Genomic DNA, 23451 nt, shown 5'->3' on the forward strand with positions numbered 1-23451 from the left:
GATAGCTAACACGTAAACATATATCTAATCATGAGGCTTCGATAGAGTGACTTTTTCCCTGAGCAGATCAAAGTTCAAAGTAAATTTATTATCAAAGTAATATATTAATTTTTTTGCAGACGTACTTACTAAATCCATAATAGGATAATAACCAAAGAAAAACCACACCAACTTGGGCATTCAAGACACAAGCTGTGCAAATACAAAAAGCAAAAAATAATAATAATAAATATATAAATATATATATAAACAAGAGGACATCATTTTAAGATGAATGTATGGAGGGCAGGGGGAGGTTCTTAAGTTTGTCATAGGAAGGGACAGTAATGGGGATAAGCTCCCACTACCTATGAAATACTCCCAATGGCCATGGCAGAGTTGTAAGTAATCCGCAGATTCTTAAATCATTCCGTTTCATGTACAATAGTTCTTCCCACCCCCGAAATAGTTTGCTCTTTCCATCCTGAATTCGGTACCGGGGCTCGTTCTCTGCCCAGAGTCCGAACCTGCTGCCACCCAGCACCTGAAGCAAGAGTGGAATGATTGTTGGTGCCCGCGGGGCTGGTCTGAGTCAGAGAAGAATGGCCAGCGATCACTGATCAGGGCGCGATTCCCATCGCTATTTATAAGGAGTGTGTACGCTCTCCCCGTGATCGCGTGGGTTTCCTCCAAGACGCCCAGGTTTCCTCCCACAGTCCAAAACTCAGAGTAGGATTAGTGATTTGCGGTCGTGTTATGTTGGCACCAGAGGAGTGAGTGACCCCACCACAATCCTCCAATTCTTGCGGGGACCTTTAATTATTCCTGCACCCAACTCAGGACTTTTATTTCATTGTCACTCGACCCATTACTACATCAGCCAGCCAATATTTTTTAACTGATCCGCCAACCACATTACTATATATAGCTCACACAAATGCCTCACCCAAGATACTTCTTAAAAAGAAAGATCTTTCTTAAATGTCTCAACCCGAGATCTTTCTTAAAAAGAAAGTCAGCCAGTCAGCATCCGGCAACCGTATTAGTATACATAGTTCACACAATGCTTTACCCAAGATCTTTCTTAAGCTCTATTTACTTAAGATCCCTAATGCATACAGCATCCTAAGTGTGATCCTTGTCCCAAGGTGCACAAGTATATGACACACAGTCCTTATTTCATCTTCTACTTTCCCCTGGAATCTTAACTAGATCTGTACTTACCAAAGAAAGTTAAGCTTTCCAAGACTCAGTCCGTGATGATTTACCCGCTAGGTCGCCACAGTAGCGTAGTGGAGAGTACAACGATTTACAGCACTGGCTTTAAGATCGGGGTTCGATTCCCAGCGCTCCCTGTAAGGAGTTTGTACGTTCTCCACGTTTCCTCCCACGGTCCAAAGACATACAAGGTACGGTTAGTAAGTTGTGGGCATGCTACATTGAGACTAGAAGCCCAGCACAATCCCTAATTATTTGATTTGACACAAATGATACATTTCACTCTGTATCAATGTACATGTGACAAATACAGCTAATTTTTTCCAGTTCAGCATTATGACCTATTATCGGATGGCAAAGGAAGAAAAATTCTGATTGCCCAGGAACATCAGTTGTCACCTTGACAGCCAAGAGCATGCCAGATCAAACAAACTGAGGAACATGCCATCGGAAACAATATCAGCTTATCGGCACAAGATCGCAGGTACAGTTCAGGGCTATATTACCAAGTAAAACTTGAGTTATCACCAACTCCTATTAAGACAGCTCAATAAGAACATATCGCTCATAAATCATCTCCAAACATGATCCACACACAGAACGCCTGAACTCCCAGCAAGTAACATCCACAGCAGTGTAACCCAACACCCTAAACGTGCTTCAACAGGGCCGGCAAAGAGATTTTAGAGCATGGGGCAGAAAACCTAGTCAAAGGAAGAAGGCAGGTGTAGGTTTTAAAGAGCTTCTGAAAGGGTTGAGGAGAAACAGGAGGTAGGAGGTGGGAGTGGGTACATTTCTGGAGTTTGAGGCACATCAGGAAAAGCCATAGACAGCATTTAATACACTGGCTCTCCCAGTCACAGATGAACTGACCTATTGGAAATATGACCTTAGAAAAATTCTTCCATAGGTTTTAAAGATTTTTTCAAGATCGTAATGTACATGGCATTCAATAATGACTGAATATTCCTTTAGTTTAATTAAAGTCTAGGGAGAAAGTTCGATTAAATGAAGGAATTACTGTACAGCAAGTGCAGACTCAGTGGCCAGTTTATTAGGTACACCTGTACACCTGCTCTTTAATTTAAGTATCTAATCTGCCAATCATATGGCAGCAGCTCAATACATAAAGGCACGCGGACACGGTCAAGAGGATCAGCTGTTGTTCAGACCCAAACATCAGAATGGGGAGGAAATGTGATCTAAGTGACCTTAACCATTGGAATGGTTATTGGTGCCAGACAGGGTGGTTCGAGTATCTCAGAAACCATTGATCTAAGATTTTCATGCAGAACAGAGTTTAAGAGTTTACAGAGAATAGTGCGAGAAACAAGAAAAAAACAGAGAAGAATGGCCAGACTGGTTCAAGCTGACAGGAACTCAAATAACTACGTGTTACAACAGTGGTGTGCAGAAGAGCATCTCTGAACACACAACACGTCGAACCTTGACGTGGATGGGCTACAGCAGCAGAAGACCACGAATGTACACTCAGAAGCCACTTTATTAGGTACGGGAGCACACAATAAAGTGGCCACCGAGGGTACGTAGAGCAGTACACAGAGAAGGTGGGGAATGGAACGCTTCCAAGACCTGTTCTCACAAATCCGAGCTTCTCTTTGGGATGATCTGTATATTGTGTAACAGTGTGCTTTATTTTATACTTTACAGAGCCGGGAAAAAAATTTCAAAATAGAGTAAAAGGGTCCAGCAATTTCTTTGGCAAAAGCATCCCATGCTGTTTTACTGAGATGGGAAGAACAGAAGATTCAGCCTCAGGTCAAAGCGGAATTAAGCCCAAGCCAAAATTCATTCTGTCTTCGTCCTTTCCAACTCCGCCATGGACGGTCCCAAGCCCGGCTGTGAAAGAAGGGTTGGGCAGGGAGTTAGTATTCCCTCTCTTTTCACACTACATATTTGCTGTATTTTTCTTCTTTTCACAAATACTTCTTACTGTAATTTATAGTTTTTATTAGTAGTGCAAAGTACTGCTGTGGCAAAACAAGAGGTGATTCATCCCATTCCAAATTTGTGGATCCCAGATCGTAATTCACCCACCTTGAGCATCAGCACCTTCAGACAATAAGGACCCAAGGTTGTGAAGTCCCTCTACCCTGTTGCTCTTTAAGGTACACATTCAAACCGTTTTCAGCTCAGCTTTCAGAATCAGGATTAATATCACTGACATATGTGGTGAAATTTGTTGTTTTGCGGCAACTGTACAGTGCAAGACAAAAAATTACTTTGGATTACAATAAAAATATAAAAATAAAGAAATGAGTAGTGTGAAAGGAGAGGGGAAAGTAGTGAGATAGTGTTCATGGGTTCAATGTCCATTCGGAAATCCGATGGCAGAGGGGAAGAAGCTGTTCCTAACATGTTGAGTTTGTATCTTCAGGCTCCTGTACCTCCTCCTTGATGGTAGCAATGGGAAGAGGGCATGTCCTGGGTGATGGGGGTCCTGAATCATGGATGCTGCCTTTCCAAGACAGCGCTCCTCAAAGGCAGGGTGACCAAATGGGTTCTAGGGACGGTGGAGATGAGACATTTTAAACTCAGCTGTGGCTTAGCTGAGCGTCAGGCGTCAGGTTCCACACTGCAGCAGCAGAGGGTAGTCCAAAATCTGAGGCTGTGGTGGAGAGGAGTCGCACAAAGCCATGGGTGGAAGTCGATGAGCCGTTGCAGACATGCGACTCGTAACTCTCTGCAAGCCGTCCGCTTCAGTCTGAGAAATGTCGAGGAGAGGGAAATTACAGGGTGACTTTAGCCGTCGGCGTTGGGATAATCAAGCAGCTCCAGCTCAGACTCTCAACAAACAGTGATCGAGGTTCCTTCCTGTTGACTTCGGTGGAAAGCAACTCAGCTGGATGTACGACAGGAGATTGTTCTGATAATCTGCTGTACACTTCTGGTCGTTAACATTAACCCCTCAGGGTAGGGAAAGGAGGAGCAATCAGGGAATAAAGGTAGAAAATCATAATTCAAGGATTCCACACTGGGTTATCCAGCCTCGCTTTGGTTAAGGACAATTCACCGTGAAGTTGTCAACCAATTCCCTTTCACGCGACCCCCAGATCTCCACCAGTATTCTTGACGCAATCGCCACGGTAGTGTAGAGGTTAGCCTGACGCTACTACGCTCAGGGTGAAGTTCAGAGTTCAATACCAACATCATCGATAAGAAGTCTGGACGTCCTTCTCGTGGAATGTGTGGGTTTATTCCAGGTGCCCGGGTCGCCTCCCATAGTCTAAAGACGTACCAGTCAGTAAGCTACTTGGTCATTGCAAGTTGTCCCATACTTAGGCTGGGCTTAAACCGGGGGTTGCTGGGTGGCACTGTCCAAAGGGTCAAAAGGGACTGTTCCACTTTGAATCTCAATTAATAAACATTAATTGCCACGAGCACTCGGTCAGAAGTAAAACCTGTGATCCAGTGTTGCTGGCCCACTGTTAATGTTCCCAGACTGGTGGGTTCAGAGTAGGGAAAATCAGCCTCTTGATTCTGCTGCACACAGGACGGACGAGGGCCAGGTCCTCGGCATTTTCTGCTCTACCCGACAGCCGGGCACCTTGCCAGGATTCACCGTCTGGGCTCTCACATGAAAAAGGGTGAGGAGACTGGGGTCAGAGGGCATTCCTGCTCATGCAGATTTACAAAGGAAGGGAAATGTAATTCGCAGAATTAGAGGCTTGCCCCTCGGGAGAGGAATCAGGTATCAGTTTCCTCGCACATGGAAGGCTCCTGATTTCTCTCTCCAGAAAACTGCAAAGGATTGACCACTACATTCAAGGTTGAGATGGACGGATTCCAGACAGGAAATGGGGTAGTCAGCATGAAATAACTTCACAGTATTGTGAACTGCAAAGGGAGTGGTGGAAAATTGCACCACGGCAATAGGGTAGGCAGGTGTGAGGTGATGCCAAGGGACAATATAGATCCTGCTCTAAACAGGGTGCAGGGACATAGGGTTATGGGGGATAGATTTAGGACCGAGGTGATTAGAAACTGCTTTTCCCAGAGAGTAGTGGTTCTGTACTCAAGGAAGCAATAGAGGCTACCTTAAGATAAGTTAGATAGATTTTTGCACAGCAGGGGAATTAAGGGGTATAGGGAAAAGACAGTTAAGTGGAGATGAATTGCAGCCAATCAGCCATGAATTGAATGGTGAAGCAGGCTCGACTGGGCCTGATGGCTAACTCCGCTCCTCGTCCTTATGTTCTTATCACTACAGAGGTTGCTGAACGTGACAGGGTATGTTCAGAAACTGGTTAATAATGCAAACATCCCTATGAGGTTTGTTTTAAGCACAGAGAGTAAGATCAGGCAAGTCATGGTGAACTTTTATGTAACATTGGCCCAGCCTCAAATGGAGTCATTGGGTTCAACTCTGGCCATCTCATTTTAGCGATCGTTCAGAAACAAGCATCATTCCCAGGATGGGGGAAGACTACGTCAACTGTTTATTCCTCTCCACAGATACTGCCTGACCGGCTGAGTTCCTCCAGCATTTTGTGTGTTAATATCACAAGGGCTACACAGGAAAATAACTGGATACAGATCGACACTGATCCCAAAAAAAGACACGAGGTCAGGGGCAACACACATCAAAGTTGCTGGTGAACGCAGCAGGCCAGGCAGCATCGCTAGGAAGAGGTGCAGTCAGTTAGTCCTGACGAAGGGTCTCAGCCCGAAACGTCGACTGTACCTCTTCCTAGAGATGCTGCCTGGCCTGCTGCGCTCACCAGCAACTTTGATGTGTGTTGCTTGAATTTCCAGCATCTGCAGAATTCCTCGTGTTTACGACATCAGGGGCGTAGGCTTCCAAAGAGGGTCTTACTTTTGCACAGCAGGTGGACATCACTGCCAACACAACCGTTTGTAGGCTGTCAGGAGAAAGGAGAGTATTGAACCCCCAACGTGGACCGCCCCTGAAGCACGTGTATCTGCTCACCAATGGAAATTACTCAGAATTATCTCCACATTCAGATGTCGTAGTCCACTCTCTAGCCTATAGATTCTGTCTTTTTCAGCCTTTTGCCTCTTTCACCCATCGCCTGCCAGCTTCTCACATCAGCCACACATTTTCTCTTACTCCAGCTAACTACCTTCTCCCACACCTTGACTCGCCCATCAGCATGTCCTCGCCCCCACCCTTTCACTCTGGTTTCTGCCCTCTAGGGGCTCTGCTAATCTGTACTGAAGTCCACTGGTGCTGGTGCTTAAGAGTTTTCCTTCTGGCTTTGAGAAGACATCTAAGCCACTTGTTACTTTACCCAAGGGCCTGAACAATATGAATAAGATAATTGCAGCTTTTATGCATCTGCCAGCCAGGTTCTGCAGCTGACTCAGGAGCAGCAGCTTCTCAATCTAACATCCAAAGTCTTCCTTCTGCTCATATTATCTAATTTCGAGGTACAAAATAACAGGCCGACCCCCGTCGCTCATTTACCCCATGCGAACTAACCTGTTGACCCTTAGTACGCCTTTAGATCTGGGTGGGGACCAGAGCACCCAGAGGAAAACTCGGGGAGAGCGTACAGACTCTTTACAGACAGCGGCAGGACGTGAACCCAGGTCGCTGCTTTGTAACACGATTATGTTAACCGCTACACTGCCAAGCTGTCCCAGCCCCGTTAGTTTGGTGAAGTAACATCACTTCGGTCCACACTCTCTGTCAGGAGCTCTCTCCATTAAGTACTAGAAGATCACAATCACCATCTCCGACCCCCGTCCCAAGATCTGCTTCATCGCCACTGGCACAGCCAGTCCCACAGTGAAGAACACTGTTCTGGAAGTATTACACTTCTGCTGGTGTCACGTTCGGACCCTGGCCAAGCTTTCGCCACGTCCTCGCACAGTGGTGGGGGTGGGGGGGCTCAGGTAATGCTTGGCCGGACATCACCTTCACCTTTCCCAATCCACCGCCGCCCGCATCCCGACTTACGCCGAGTCCAGTTTCTCACCACGTCCCATCTCACTGCCCTGCCCCGATCCAACAAGGAGCGTGCATTATTGAAACACCCCTCCCTGTCTGTGACCTTCCCCAGCCCCTCATCAGTCGAGCACGCCAGACAGCAAACTAGTCCAGATCGAGGGCCAAACCTGGCACTCCACCGACACAACAGGAGAGCCTGGACACTGCATTCAGCAGACGGGAGATCCAGGACCAGCCTGCATCCAGTTCAATTCCATGCAGAGCAGTCCAGATCCTGGGACAGGAGAGCAATAAGCGAGAACACCAGAAAACGGGAGAAGGGGACCAGTCAGCCCATCAAGCCTGTCCTGCCATCCCACGTGACCTGACTGGCTCCTCTGTATCAAAGTTCGAAGCAGAGAGGACAGCCTTGTCTTGCAATGGCTCCTCTCCCCATTGGCTGGATGTCCCAAAGAACATCAGACAACTTCCAATACCTCCGAAAACAACGCTGTACAAGGTCGTAAGAAACAGGGACAGATTCGGACCATTTGGCCCATCAAGTCTGCCCCACCACTGAACGCCATGTCAGCCCCATTCTTACACCTTATCGCTGCAAACAAGGGCAGTTAATTTAAGCACCTGTTAAATAGTGAAACGGCGATGAGCAGAGAAGCCACAGTTTTCCAAGCTGACAGTGCACTCGGTCGAGTGAGCCCGACACCTACCTTGCAGCTCCCGCCATTTTTGCAAGGGTTGCTCTCGCACTCGTTGGTCTCGATCTCGCAGCTGGTGCCGCGGAAGCCCGGCCTGCAGGCGCAGGTGTAACTCCCCTGGCCGGTGTTGGTGCAGGTGGCACCATGCTTGCACGGCCTGTGGTTGGTGCAGTAGTTCAGGTCCTGGTTGCAGAAGAGGCCACCCCAGCCCTCCTGGCAATTGCACTGCCAAGGCTCCTGGCACGTGCCATGGAGGCAGCCCGGGTATCGGATACACTGGTCACAGAACCGTCCCTGCCATCCGATACGACATCTGCAAGAAAGGGAGGTGGGCTTAGAGATTTTATTTTTTTATTTGTTCAGATACGGCGCACCCCATGAGCCACTATCGAACAGCGGGACAATATACAACAAACAATCAGCCGACTGACCGGTACGTCCTCGGACGCTGGGAGGAAACCCACGCAGTCACTGGGAGAACGTACAAACTCCTTACAGGGTAACATCAGATTTGAACTCCAGGCTCCCAGCACCCTGAGCTGCATTAGCGTCGCGCTAACCGCCACGTACCAGGGCGCCCGTGACAAGGGACCTATTACCCCCCACCTGAAGCATCTGTGCAAAAAGGTACGCTCAGCGGCCACTCTATCAGCTCGCTAATACAAGTATCTAATCAGCCAATCATGTGGCAGCAATTCAATGCATCAAAGCAAGCAGACATGGTCAAGAGGTTCAATTATTGTTCGGACGAAATATCGGAATGGGGGAGAAATGTGATCTAAGTGACTTTGACTGTGGAATGCTTGTTGGTGCCAGATGAGGTGGTTTGAGCATCACAGAAACTGCTGTTCTCCTGGAATTTTATTTTTTATTTACTTATCGATACAGACCTTTGCAGCACTATGAGCCACATTGCCCAGCAATGCCTGATTTAGCTCTAATCTAATCATGGAAGAGATTACAATGGCCAACTAACCTATTAACCCTTTAGACTGTGGGAGGAAACCAGAGCACCTGGAGAAAACCCATGGGGAGGACATACAGACTCCTTACAGGTGACATCGGAATTGAACTCTGAACTCCAACCCTCCGAGCCGTAACAGTGTCGCCCTAACTGCTACACCACCGTGATGCCCATGGTCTTCAAGCACAGTCTCGAGGGTTTACAAAGAATGGTGTGAAAAACAATACAAACAACTTTGCCACAGCCACTCTGTCCATGCCTTTCAACATTCGAAATGTTTCTATGAGGTCTCCCCTCATTCTTCTAAACTCCAAGGAATACAGTCCAAGGGCGGACAAACGTTCCTCATATGTTAACCCTCTCATTCCCGGATTTCCTCCGGCATCCTCCCAAAAGGTTAGGAGCTTAACCAGTTATTGTAAATTGTCCTGCAACTCGGATAGTCACTCAGCTCCTTGGATTGAAAGGGCCTGTTCTACACTGCGATCCCCGAATAAATAGGCTGGTCAGCTGAAACTGAGCTGGGTAAAAATTTACTCCGTCAGAGGCTGGTGAACCTCAGGAGTTGTCATCCCAGAGAGTTACATAGATTGAATGTGGAAATAAATGTTGGAGAAATGGAGGAAGGGAGTGAGATGGGGAGCAGATGTCGAAAGCCTATGACCAAAACCTGGAGACTGAGGCCCAGAGGCCTGTTCCGGGATTAAAGGACAGTCCGTGTCCATGGGAGGGTGAGACTGAGGAAAGGCGGGGGGAGGGGCGTGTTGTTATTCCCGTCCTGTTGTTTATTGTGTTGTGTGTGGTTCTGCCGAGCTTTGTCGGCGCCAGGATTCTGTGGCGACGCTTGCAGGCTGCCCCCCAGCCCACGGGGCAGGACGGTGGCATAGCGGTCAGCGCGGTACCAGGGACGCAGGTTGAGTTCCCACCGCCGCCTGCCCGTTCTCCCCAAGACCGTGTGGGTTGTCATTGTAAATTGTCCCGTTCCTAGACTAGGATTAAATCATGGATTGCTGGGCAGTGCGATTCTGGGCTGTACCTCAATAAATCAACAAATAAATATCGAGGCTGTTTTGGTTGTTAACACTGGGCACATGTTAACAGGATGAACAGGAACCAAATCACACTGAGGGCGGGGCACGTTTGAAGGGCCGACTGGCCGACTCCTCTGTTCCTGAGATCATTGTATGGGCGAAGTCTCACTATTGATCTGGTGCTGGGACGAGAACTAATTGTTTTATTTCTTCTGTTAAAATTTTGACAATCGGAATATTGCAGTGACATGTCGCCACTATTGTGGTGGGTTCCAATCTGCTCGGAAGCAGCCCAGAAATCCGGTCAGCCGTGACCAGCTCCAGGCAGCTGGGGTTTGGCAACTTGCGTCCACATCCCGAAAACAAATTCCTTTATTTTTTTTATATACATATATAAAGAGGTGGACAGGTTCATCGAAACTCACGTGCATTCTCCGGGTCTTTCGCAGTATCCGTATTGGTCGTCGCAACCCAGCAGGCAAATTGCTGTCAAACAAATATGTGGAGAGACGAGATAATGGTTTTAATAGACACAGAAACACACAACAAAAAACAGATTTCGGGATGTTCTGAGGCGAGACGAGATCCGCCCAGGCAGGGACTGTGAACAAAGATGCATATTGCCTGCCTGGCTGCCCCGTAGGTAAACGGCTTTAGTTCGCGTGTCCCTATTAAGCAACGCTCCATGAAACACTCGGAATATAAAGCCTTAGAAGAGACGCAGGAAAGCAAACTGGGCCGACTGAAAGGGGTGTTAACAACCGCAATTGAGGAGTTAAGTTTCCATGCCAACTTAGCTCTCCATTCGCGTGTCTCCCCCCACCCCCACCCCAACTTCCCAACACATTGTGGCCCTTTGAAAATGTATGGAAACTTATTCCTCAGCTGTGGCGTGTCAGATGTCTTTGTTACCACCACCAAGGGGAGGTGGCTTGTGTTAACGCACTTGAATACGTTAACCAGACAAAACATATCCTTTTATATTCGGTCAGATTCCTCCCCCTTCAATAAGACCATCCAGCCGCCCCCCCAAGCAAACTCAACTCCAGCCGGCGCTATAAATCCCAGAGCCGAAGCGCGGAGAAAAGGGCAACAACTATTTTTGAAGGTATCTTCAGACCAGTCCCGCCGATGAGTTCCCCCCCCCCCATAGATACTACCTGACCTGCTGAGTTCCTCCGGCATTTTGTGTGTGTTGCTTTGGATTTCCAGCATCTGCGGATTCTCTCTTGTTTGTCATTAGAATCAAAGCCAGGTTTAATATCACCGGCATATGTCGTGAAATTTGGTGTCCTTGCAGTACATTGCAATATAAAATAAAATATATAAATTGCAATAGGAAAAATATACATTCATGAGTTGTGCGAAAAGAGAAAACACTGAGGTAAAAGTTCATGAATTGTCTGAATTCGCACCAATATTAATATTTTTTTGGGGGGGATAAACTTTGTAGAATTAGAGACAAAATAGAGACAGGAGAGATTGTAGATGCTGTAATCGGGGCAAAATGAAGCGCAAACTGCAGGAGGTTCTCGACCTGAAACTTTGGTCCCTCTGAAGTTCCACCCGCAGTTTGTCTTGCAGGAACAGAATAGGCGTCTGTTGGAGGAGGAGGAGGACAGGACGGGAGGGATCCTTACGTTCTGAGCAATAATCGCCTTTCCAGCCGGCCAGGCAGACTCTCTGTCCGACCTCGTCGCAGGTGTAGTGACCGAACGTGTCGTCCCTGGGGCGGCAGTAGGTGGTGCAGCCCTCGCCGTAGTAATGCTCGTCGCACACCACATGGTAACTGTAGCGCAGCTCGCTCTGCCCCACCGTCTGCACGTCCTGGGACCAGTCCTCGCTGATGGCCAGGCGCCGGCCCGTGGCTAGGCGGCTGATCAGGTTCTGGGGATCATCTGTCGGCAGAAGAGGAGAAAGGGGGTTTGTTTCAGTGAAGGGCAAGTGCGGGGAGCAACGAGACGCGGCCGGACCCGACCCCACGGCGCCCCCTGGCAGAGAGATTCAGAACTGATTACCGGTGTTGGGCTCGTCCGATTCCGCGTTCCAAGCCTCAATAATCAGGGAGAAAGTCCCCTGCAGAAAGAGAGGTGACTTGCAACATTAATTTACTCAAAAACCTCGTGCGTTACAACCCTCGCCGCTGCATCAATCACCCCCTCTTGCCCACAGGTCAAACTCAACGCGCGTCATTTTAATCTCCAAATCCTTTTCCATAAATTATGGAAATCTCAAATTGAAGGTAGCAGTAATCTCAAAAGTCTCTCCACGTGCTAAGGTAAAATCTTGTTGTTTTTGCAAAGCCTCCTTGTTAGAAAGCTATTCTGCATAAAAACGCCGCTCGCCGTTTTGCGCGGAAATACTTGCCGGCCAAGTGAAGTAGAAGGGAATTCGAATGGGTTCGCTGTTCCGCACCATGTCGCCTCCTGGCCCCAGTACTGGAGTGTGCCCTGTCCCGTAGGTGCACGGCGGCTCTGGGGAGATGTTAACTTGGTAATGTTTCAGGCAGACCCGGAAGAAGCGGCCGCACTGCTGTCCCCTCTGACAACCGCGAGGCAAGCCCGGCTGCCGGGTCGTGAACGAGTCCACTTTCAGCTCGAAGACCCCGGTGGAAAAGGTCTGAGGGAGGGAGGGGGAAAAGAGCAGGAAGGGTCGTTAAAACGAGTGAACTTAGCAAACGAGAGGGGTGGGAGAGAATTGTGGTTTAAAATCTTACCTGGCCAATAGACAGCAATACTACGATCCCAGAGAAAACTGCAGCCATCCTGAATACAAGTTAGGCGTCCACAGATAAGATCCAAGCGGACTCGACGTTACCAGATAATATCACAGCAAAAGTTCTTTTTTTTATTCAAGAAATTCTCCACGCATCTACTGAAAAGGAGAGAGTAGAGTCGTCTCTCTGTTTAATGATATCAATCTCGACTTATTCCCCTTTAAAACTCCGGGAGCCGCCGGAGATCCTCTCGCTTGCTCGCTCTCTCTCTCTCTCTCTCACTCAGTCTGCTGTGTTTGAATGAAGAACAAGCCGGCTCGGTCCCTTTATATGGTTCGGTCGGTTGTGAGATTCCGTCAATCACACTGTCAGAAGCCTCTGTGACCACATACAAAACAAAAGCTCTCAACACGTCCAGTGCTGCCAAATGTATTCAGATGGGGGGTGGGGGAAGCAGGCAGAGTAGAAAGAGTGGGAAAAACAAAAAATATATAACGCAACATCTATATAAAAAAAACTATTTTGAAACAATTGACAGTAAATACCTCCATTTCACCATCTCCCATATGAATTAATTTCATACCATTAATTTTGGATTCTCTTTCACATTCAAACAAGTTTATAAAAAGTTCTGTGCATTCTACGATTTATTTGTAATATTATTTCCAACTTTCCATCGGCGGTAACGCTGATTTTAAAGACAGTATATCATAAATAGCCGGCTCTTTAAAAATAAATTTTAAGTACGAATCCTTTAGATAGTCGAGGGCCATTTTCGTTAAATGATTTTTTTGGGGGGGTTAAATAAAGATAAACATCTCCCATTACGGTAGAATTAATTATGCAATAAATCGGATGCGAATCTCTACTGGGAACGGCGAAATAATTCAATCGTGGTTTTGACGGGGTGGATTTTTTTAAAAAATCGGTTGGACGCGGTTCCACGAAAATACAAATCATACGTATTTTTAAATGCAATAACTTTTTTTTAAAGTTTTTAATGAGATGTCAATTTTGGCTCCGGGGCCGGAGTTTTGAATTAAGAGCACAGCCCTAATAGTTCTGGCGCGTGCGCCCCATTCCGCTCTGTTTACTTGGATGGGGAGGGAAGGGGGATTATTGTGAGACACTAGGGGTATTTTTCTCCCTCTCCAGAGGGAGATGGCGTGTGTGTGTGTGTGTGTGTGTGTGTGTGTGTGTGTGTGTGTGTGTTGGGGGGGGGGGTTGTATTCTTGTCCCAGTGCCTCTATTCAGCTGTATGGTAATATTCAGACACCTGCCCGGCTGTGAAGAAACCAGTTCTTTATCCACCAGCCCCTCGTGTTTTGACGCACAGTATCTGTTTACAAGACACGCTTGCATCTACGCCGATTCAAAGGAATATTGCAACGCAGACCCACCCACCCACCCCCCCTGGACACGGGTCGCTCTGCTTCTGGGTTGGGCGACCCCACCTGTCTCCCGCTTTCGGAGCTGATTCGTTTTAAAGGGAGTCGGGCGATCTTAATCGATTGCTTCCCCCCACCTAAACCCCGACTGTCTCCTTCCCCTTTTTCCCCGTGTGCAGGGACAAGCTGCCGGTCGTTCCGCCCCCCGTCTCGTCCCAAACCTGCCCTGAAATTCGAATTAGGGTTTATTAGCCTTTCAGACATTGGGACCGCCATCTGCTGCCGGCGACCATCCCGTCCCGCCAGACCCTACCCTCCCTCGCACCTCAGTTCCCTAACTGTTTTCAAAACTTCCATCCCCATCAGTCAGAACACACGGGAATGTTGCCCCTATTTTTTCTGGCCCGCTCTCGCCAACATCAGTACTTAATTCATCGGGTGTATTAAGTATTCCCGCCATGCAAGGTTGGGGAGGTAAACTGGTTGCATCGGGTGATCTGGGATTCCGAGCGAAACCTTGACCTAATGTCAGATTTTTACGGAAAATTAGCATTTGCAGAACACGTAACCGCATCTATAAGGTTCAGGTTCGGATTTGGATTCGTATTCATTCATTGATCACATGTATATTAAAATGCAAGCGTTGTGTCAAGGGGTGTTTCCTCGAATAAATACGGGAACATGTCCTCAAGTTCTGTCTAAGGGGGGACTTCTCGCATTAAACAAGGCACGAGATCTCGCAAAGTTATTAATTAATTGATTCTGCCGTAGTGTTTTATTGGCCACATGTTCCTTCGAATAGAGGTCCGTGCACCGAGGCGGCAGATTTGCAAACTGTTGCTCCCTCGGCCCTGAGCTTTGTCATTGTAATGAGATAGACGCGTGTCTCATCTGCTGCAGTTCAGCGAACACTTCCAGAGACAGAGCAGCCGGCCACGCTTCGGTACAGCCACAAGACAAAAGGAAGGGGAGGGGTGGCGGAGGGGGGGGGGGAGGAAGAAAAGGCAAGAAGACGCAGGCTTGTCATCTTATCTCGCCCTCGTATCTCAGCGCACGAGTCGGTCCCACGTGTCAGGCTGTGGGATGTGGGACAAGCGACCCTCCTGGTGACGGGACAGGGCCCGCCCGCGCAAAGCTTCGGGCGCCTTTCTCGCCTCGCTCCTCGCCCGCAAACGTAACGCCACTTTTCAAGATTTCACGACCCAGCCTTTACATGTTTACTGTTCAATGACGGAATTCAATCATCGTGATTGGAAATCACAGCATGTAATTAGTCAAAACGTGTCGAGGTGTGTCGGGCTGCGGGGGACTTTTCCTGGAACTGGTCTAACTGGGCTGTAAAGGATACACTACACACTCGCTCACATGTACCCTCTCACAAGTTCACACTCACTCACACAAACACGCAATCTCTCTTTCTCACACACACACACATACACACACACACACACTTTCACTGGTTTCCTCCCACGGTCCAACGACATAGTCTTTGAAAATTGTCCGGTGATTGGGCTGGGGTTAGATCGGGACATTGCCGGGCGGCCCGCTCGAAGAGTCCTATTCCACGCTATATACTCAATAACTAGATACACAAGGGGTTCTGCAGGGGCTGGAAATCCAGAGCAACGCGCGCTATGTGCTACGGGAGGCCTGCAGGTCAGACAGCGTCTATGGAAATGATTAAGCAGTTGATAATTCAGGCCGAGGCCCTTCATCGAGACTGGTAGATAGATAGCCAGATAGATAAATAGATAGATAGATACAGATAGATAGCCAGTCACAGATAGATAGATAGGTGTGAACACGAGGAATTCTGCAGATGCTAGAAATTCAAGCAACACACATCAAAGTTGCTGGTGAACCCAGCAGGCCAGGCAGCATCTCTAGGAAGAGGTACAGTCAGTTAGTCCTGACGAAGGGTCTCGGCCCGAAACGTCGACTGTACCTCTTCCTAGAGATGCTGCCTGGCCTGCTGCGTTCACCAGCAACTTTGATGTGTGTTGCTAGATAGGCAGGTGTTTAGTTAGACAGACACATAGGTAGATGAAGCAAACACATACACATTCACACGTACTCAAATGCTCTCCATGCACAATTCACACAATCTCGGTCTTTTCGCTGTCTCTGTCTGTCTGTCTGTCTCTCTCTATCTCTATCTCACACACACACACACACACACACACACACACACACACACACACACACACACACACACTATAGGGGCTCAGATGCCTCTCTATGTCGCTCTGTTCCGTGGCTGGAGATTTTCCGAAGACTCCCCGTGAACGGCGAGGAAAAACACCGCACAACTTCGACCACTTTACCGTTTTCGAAACCTGTCTGAGCACATTTCAGATTTTCGGCGCACCCCTTGCTCACAATTACAAATTGTATATTTACTGAAGAGACATTAACAATGGGAAAGTTTCCCTGTGTTTTCCCGCTAACGCTGGTAATTTATGGTCAGCGTGTCCCTGTAAATAACTATTTGTGTCCCAACAATATAGCCGAAACTTCTTTAATGTCAGGAGTTCCAGTATTGTAACACCCTGGAGCAAATGGGGCCCTGATGGGCTGTACAAACGGAACGCGTTGACACACACGTGTCAGCCAGGCGAGGGGCGATCGGAATGTGTCTCCACACAGAAGCAAATTAATGAGGTGCCCAAACCCATTTGCTCCCACTCGGTTATCGAGCGCCGCTGATTTCACAGCCACCTATTAGTCTACAGTGATGAGCAGACTGGCAGATAGATAGATACTATACCGATAGATGGACAGAGACGATAGATAGCTGGAGAGATAGATAAATAGACATGTATTTCGATAGATAGTTAGATAGATAAATAGATAAAAATGTAGATAGCTATGTATTTAGATACATAAATCGATAGAAATATAGATAGATATGTATTTAGATATATAAATCGATAGAAATATAGATAGATATGTATTTAGATACATAAATCGATAGAAATATAGATAGATATGTATTTAGATATATAAATCGATAGAAATATAGATAGATATGTATTTAGATACATAAATCGATAGAAATATAGATAGATGTGTTTAGATATATAAATCGATAGAAATATAGATAGGTAGATAGATAGATAGATACGAGAATATCTGCAGATGCTGGAAATCCTGAGCAACACACACAAAATGCTGGAGAAACTTGGCAGGTCAGGCAGCGTCGATGGAAATGAATGAACAGTTGACGTTTCGGGCCGAGACCCCTCCTCAGGACTGGAAAGGAAGGGGGGGATACCGGAATAAAAAGGAGGGGGGGATAAGAAGGAGGCTAGCTGGAGGGGGATAGGTGAGGCCAGATGGGTTGGAAAAGGGCTGGAGAAGAAGGGATCTGACAGGAGAGGAGAGTGGACCAGAGGAGAAAGGGAAGGTGATAGGCAGGTGAGAAGAAGTAAGAGGCCAGAGTGGGGAATTGAAGAGGAGAGCGAAGAGAATACTTAGATGGACAGATAAAGACAGGTAGATAATTAGAGAGATCGATATGGAGAGAGATAGGTTGGCACATTCTGACAGGCATTCAGCCGCAGACAGGAGTCGACGTGCAACACTCATAGAGATCTCGTCGAGGAGCGATACCACATCTGTGAAGATGTGGTAGATAATGGTTGCTTGGGCATGTGAGTACAAAGGCAGATGAGTCACTAACTCATTGGGGATGCTACCACGTAGACATGAAAATATAAACACATGTCAGTGACAGAGAAGGCAATCGACGCGTGCAGGCATTGGGAGTGATATTGCCCTGTCCCGCCGAGTGTCGACGTGCTCCGGTCGGGGGTATGCGGAGGGAGCAGAGGGGCAGGCCGTGGGGCTGCTGTCCCTTGCTCGTGTTGCATCTTCCTGGCGCTGATGTGCGGCGTGAAGGATCCTCACGGCCGTCGGCTTCGCCTCTTGATTCGGCCGCCACCGCACCGTCCAGCTCAGGGCCGGCAGGCGCCCCCAGGGTCTCTCCGCAACCCCCCAGCTTCCCACTCACTCCACTGAAACAGCGGGCTAACTTGTCTTCCTAAATAAAGCCATTGCTCCGCTTCATCGGATCTCGCACCGAAACGTCGACTGTTTGTCCATTTCCGTAGATGTTGGCTGACCTGACCTGACGCGTTTTGGGAGCGTTGAGCCCTTCTTTTCCAATTCCCTTGATTTTTTAAATCCCCCCCCCCCCCCGCGTTTCTGTCTCTCTCTCTCTCTCTCTCTCTCTCTCTCACACACACACACTTTCTCTCCCTCTCTATCTCTATCTCTTTCACTACCTCGCTCTCTACTTCTCCCATTTTCTCTCTCGCTCTTGCTGTTTCGCTCTTTCTCGTCTCTCTCTTTCTTACCCTTTCTCTCTCTTTGTTTTACTTCTCTTTCTCTCTATCTGTCTCCATCTCTCCCCTCTCTCTCTTCCCCTCACTGCCTCTCTTGTTCTCTCTCCTCTCTATCTCTCTCTGTATCTCCCCCCCTTCTCTCTCTATCTCTCTCTTCCTCCACTCCCCCCGCCCCCCCCAGCCCTCTCTGTCTCTTGGAGCGAATATCTAAAATATCCCTCTCCATCTCTGATCTTCTCTAGGACTGGGTCTCTCAGCTCTGTTGGGTCAAGGGCTCAAAAAGTTTACAACCTTCTGGATAATGAAAGCTCTTCACAGCTCTGATAGACCAACTTCTTATTTTGGGACGAAATGCCCCAGTCAGGGAAACATTAACTCTGTATCAAATCTGCCCAGCCCCTAAAGCTTCAATCCATTTATCTTTTGAGCTTCAGAGGATGTAGACCCAGACTCTGAGCTGATTCCACAACCTACAGCCTCAATTCCAAAGACTTGACAACTCACGTTCTCAATATTGTCTCCCCCCACCATTTAATTCAGGCACATCACCCCTTCCCTCTCAGTCCTGATGAAGGATCTCAGCCTGAAACCCGGACTATCTATTCATTTCCGTCAATGCTGCCTGACCTGCTGAGTTCCTCTGGCATTTTGTGTGTGTTTCGTTGTTCCCACTATTGTTTATTGTTTGCTTGTTTGTTCCTCTGTTTGTTTATTTAATTATTTATTTGGACAACTTGTCCTCTTTTGCACATGAGCTTGTCAGTCTTGATTTACAGTTTTTCATAAATACTATTGTATTTCTGTAAGTGCCTGAAAGAGACAAATCTCAAAGTGGTATCTGATAACATATACATACTTCGATAAACTTCCTTTGACTTTGGTTTTTTTCCTGACTTTCTGTTGCTAACATAACAATCAGATTTAATAGTGTTCATTACGGAACAAGCTTTGAGCAATTGCATTTCTTCTCTTTGTCCTGGTGAAATCTCACCCAGGAGAAGCCAGCTCGGCGTTCCGTAGTACCATCAAGCCCTTCCATTTTTGCTGTAGTTGGTGGGTGGTGGAGACATAAACACGAGAGAGTCTGCAGATGCTGGAAATCCTGAGCAACAGACACAAACTGCAGGTCAGGCAACATCTTTGGAAATGAATAAACAGTCAACGTTTTGGACCGAGACCCTTCTTCAGGACTGGAATTGAGGCCAAATCTGGAGTATTGTGTTCAGTTTTGGTCACCAAATTACAGGAAGGATATTAATAAGGTTGAAAGAGTGCAGAGAAGGTTTACAAGGATGTTGCCGGGACTTGAGAAACTCAGTTACAGAGAAAGGTTGAATAGGTTAGGACTTTATTCCCTGCAGCGTAGAAGAATGAGGGGAGATTTGATAGAAGTATATAAAATTATGATGGGTATAGATAGAGTGAATGCAAGCAGGCTTTTTCCACTGAGGCAAGGGGAGAAAGATACCAGAGGACATGGGTTAAGTGTGAGGGGGGAAAAGTTTAAAAGGAACATTGGGGAGGGCTTCTTCACACAGAGAGCGGTGGGAGTGTGGAATGAGCTGCCAGACAAGGTGATAAATGCAGGTTCTTTTTTAACATTTAAGAATAAATTGGACAGATACATGGATGGGAGGTGTGTGGAGGGATATGGTCTGTGTGCAGGTCAGTGGGACTAGGCAGAAAATGGTTCGGCACAGCCAAGAAGTGCCAAAAGGCCTGTTTCTGTGCTGTAGTTTTTCTATGGTTTCTATGGAAAGAAAGGGGGAAGATGCCAGATTAAAAATGGTGGGGGGAGGGGAAGGAGGCTAGCCAGAAGGTGATAGGTGAAGCCAGGTGCATGGGACAGGAAGGAATCGGACAGGAGAGAAGAGTGGACCATAGGAGAGAGGGAAGGAAGAGGGGCACCAGGCGGAGGTGATAGGCAGGTGAGGAGAGATAAGAAGCTGGAGTGGGGAATTGAAGAAGGGAGAAAATTACCAAAAGGAGAAATTGATGCTGATGCGATCAGGTGGGAGGCTATCTAGATGGAATATAAGGTGTGGCTCCTCCACCCTGAGCGTAGACTCATCTTGGCAGAACAGGAGGCCAGGGACTGACATATCAGAACGAGGATTAAAATGGTTGGTTGCTGGGAAATTCTGCTCCTGGCGGATGGAGCGGAGGTGCCCGATAGGTACCCACACAATAGTGATGAAGCAGCCCTTGAATCGCCAAGTTCCAGAAGGATGCAGACCAAGTGCTGGTAAATGGGACCAGCAGAGATGGGTACTTGATGGTTGGGCATGGTGATTCTGTGCTGTCTGATTATATAAACAAAGATAATAATAATTAACATGAAACATAATCCAGATGCTGACCGAGGCACATTCAAAGCACATTACAAGATTGCATTAGCTTAACAATTACAAAGCAGTCCTCTTTGTAACACACACAAAATGCCGGGGTACTCAGCAGGTCAGGCAGCAACTATGGAGAGGAATGAACAGTCGACGTTTCGGGTCGAGGCCCTTCATCCAACATTCTGCATTTATCCAGGTGATCCGGGCAGGGAATGTTGCGTGAGCCAGTTGAGAGAGAGTCAGCAGGCCACACGTTTCTGGAAAAGTCTCCTTGTGCCTGGTCAAGTGCGGCCAATGCTCGAGGAGCTCAGAGTCATCCCAGTGATGAGAGATCTCAGCCCAGAACATCCAGTATCTTGTGTGTGTTGCTTTGGATTTCCAGCTTCTGCAGAATCTCCTGTGTTTAATCCCCTTCGTATTCTGGTCTGGCCTTCTCAAGGGCAAATGGGCCTGTGAAATAAAAGATACGTTTGCTGGGAACACCAAGGTTCTGAAATAGAATATTTAAAAATATATAATACTAATTACTCATCTACTAGTTCATGTTTATGTTGCATGTCCAAGTTAGTTATTAGTTCTAGTTAACCAACTAACTGCGCTAACGCTGCACTGAAGAGGTTTGAATTTGAGGAACCCACTGTCCTATATAACAGTAAGATAAAACATGTTAGCTATTGTTACCAAACCTCTAGCTTCATAATTTAACTATAATCTGTTATTCTCTCTCCCTGCCATCTAATGCAAAAGCAAAAATGGTGTGGTTCTGGGAAACCCATCCTAAGCATTTCTAACCACTTCTTGCTTTCTTTTAAAATTCTGCTAAAAACATTTATTATCCCTGAAATGAGACTTGGTGTTTGGAGCGGCGGTTGTCATGTCCTGCTGTGAGCAGATCAACGTTCCGGTCCAAGAGCCGGGAGAGTGCTGTATTGGAAAAGACATCCCGTCACTCAAGCCGACACCACTCCATTCACAGATCTGTCATCTGCACAGAATAAACACAGTGCCACACGTCACACCCGATGAACAGCAAGCAACGGGGAAGGAAAATTAAGATCCCAAGTAGGTCAGAAGAATCGTGTCAATCGCAAGGAGGCCGTTGCTTTGTGTCTCAGACAACGCAGAAACATCACTTCCCTTCAAATAACGTCCTTAGTGTAGGATGATACAAACATCATCTACACCTCCTTGTTGCTTATACAAATGGCTGGACAGTCGACGCCTCAAAACGGATTTTAGTGATCGGGGTTAAAACATGCAACATGCACTTTTTTTTGCTGCTGGAATGGATAACTCTTAACAGCAATGGTGCAACTATCAGCCTTTATCTATCTATCTATCTATATATATCTATCGATTCATTCATTTATCTATTTATCTTTCTATTTATTTGTTTGTTTGTTTGTTTGTTTATTGAAATACAGCGCGGAACCACGTCTCCAGCCCTTCGAGCCGCGCCGCCCAGCAATCCCCCAATTTAACCCTCGACTAATCACAGGACAATTTACAATATATCAGTAAATACGCTGATGAGTCCTGAAGAAGGGTCTCGTGGGCTATCTATTCATCTCCATACATGCTGCCTGACCTGCTGATTTCCACCAGCATTTTGTGTCTCTTGTATTAATAAATCGGTTCATTATTGTCACATATATCTAGATACCGTTGAAAAACTTATCTTGCATACCAGCCATACAGACTAATTCATATCAACATTGCATTCAGGTTGTGCAAAGTTTAACAATAAGAGTACAGAATAATATGTCCTACATATCGATGCAGCTACAAAGAAGGCATAACAGTGGATATATTTCATTAGGAGCATGAGGAGGATGACTAGGTCACTAAAGACACTTGCAAATGTCTACAGATGTACCGTGGAGAGCATTCTGACCGGCTGCATCACCGTCTGGTATGGCGGGGCGCCACCGCACAGGATTGGAAAAAGCTGCAGGAAGTTGTAAACTCAGTCAGCTCCAGTGTGGACACTGCCCTCCCCAGCATCAGGCACATCTTCAAAAGACGATGCCTCAAAAAGGCAGTGTCCATCAGTAAGGACCCCCACCACCCAGGACATTCCCTCTTCTCATTGCTCCCATCAGGGAGGGGTTTTAGGAGCCTGAAGGCACACACTCATCAAATCAGGGACATCTTCTTCCCCTCCGCCCTGCAGATTCCAACTACTTCAGCGTGAAAACATCCCCCCTCAAATCCCCTCTGAACACCTCAGCAGGCACGTTAAACCGATACTCAACATTCAATAACCATCTGGAAACGCAGATACTGGAAACCTGGAGCAACACCTGAATAGTCACAGGAAATGCCAGTGCAAGGGGTGCACGCGGGCAGGATTTCACCCTTGAAGAGAGATCTGGACAGGCACACCGATGGGAGGGGTACGGTCCGGGTGCGGGTCGGTGGGAGTATGCAGCTTAAATGGTGCGGATGGGTTCGAGGGGCCAGGGGGCCTGTTTCTGTGCTGTATTTTTCTCCGACTCTGTGACTAGCTCAGCAGATCAGGCAGCATCCGTGGAGGGAAAAGGCAGTTGGCATTTCAGGTTGACACCCTTCCTCAGGGCTCCTCATACCTCCTGGGTATAGATACTGCCTGAGTCGCTGAGGTCCTCCAGCACCTTGTGTGTTGCATCTACCTGACTCACCACGGCGTGGGAGGCTACAGGACCAACGCTGGTAAACGGTGTCAGATTGAGTAGCGTAATGGGCTGCATGCATCCAAAGGGCCGAAGGGCCTACTTCTGTACTGTACTGTACAAATCCTTGACTCTACAAGCTGCTCTTTTCGGCTACTTTTTCTAAAAGATGACACCCAGTTACCT

General features: G+C 47.4%; 1 protein-coding gene across 1 annotated transcript in view; it reads right to left on the reverse strand.

The window, feature by feature from the left end:
- dlc (deltaC) overlaps positions 1-12848 on the reverse strand; it is a 32810-nt gene extending 19962 nt beyond the window's left edge. Inside the window, exons 1-6 of the mRNA XM_072269811.1 lie at positions 12539-12848; positions 12190-12441; positions 11841-11898; positions 11463-11720; positions 10248-10308; positions 7840-8140 (exon numbers count right to left, since the gene is read on the reverse strand). Coding sequence (XP_072125912.1) covers positions 7840-8140; positions 10248-10308; positions 11463-11720; positions 11841-11898; positions 12190-12441; positions 12539-12586 — 978 coding nt within the window. The 5' untranslated portion in view covers positions 12587-12848. The remainder of the gene's footprint in view (positions 1-7839; positions 8141-10247; positions 10309-11462; positions 11721-11840; positions 11899-12189; positions 12442-12538) is intronic.
- Between the last annotated feature and the right edge of the window lie 10603 nt (positions 12849-23451).

This window comes from Mobula birostris, chromosome 10, assembly GCF_030028105.1.
Source record: "Mobula birostris isolate sMobBir1 chromosome 10, sMobBir1.hap1, whole genome shotgun sequence".
NCBI classification, from domain to species: Eukaryota; Metazoa; Chordata; class Chondrichthyes; order Myliobatiformes; family Myliobatidae; genus Mobula; species Mobula birostris.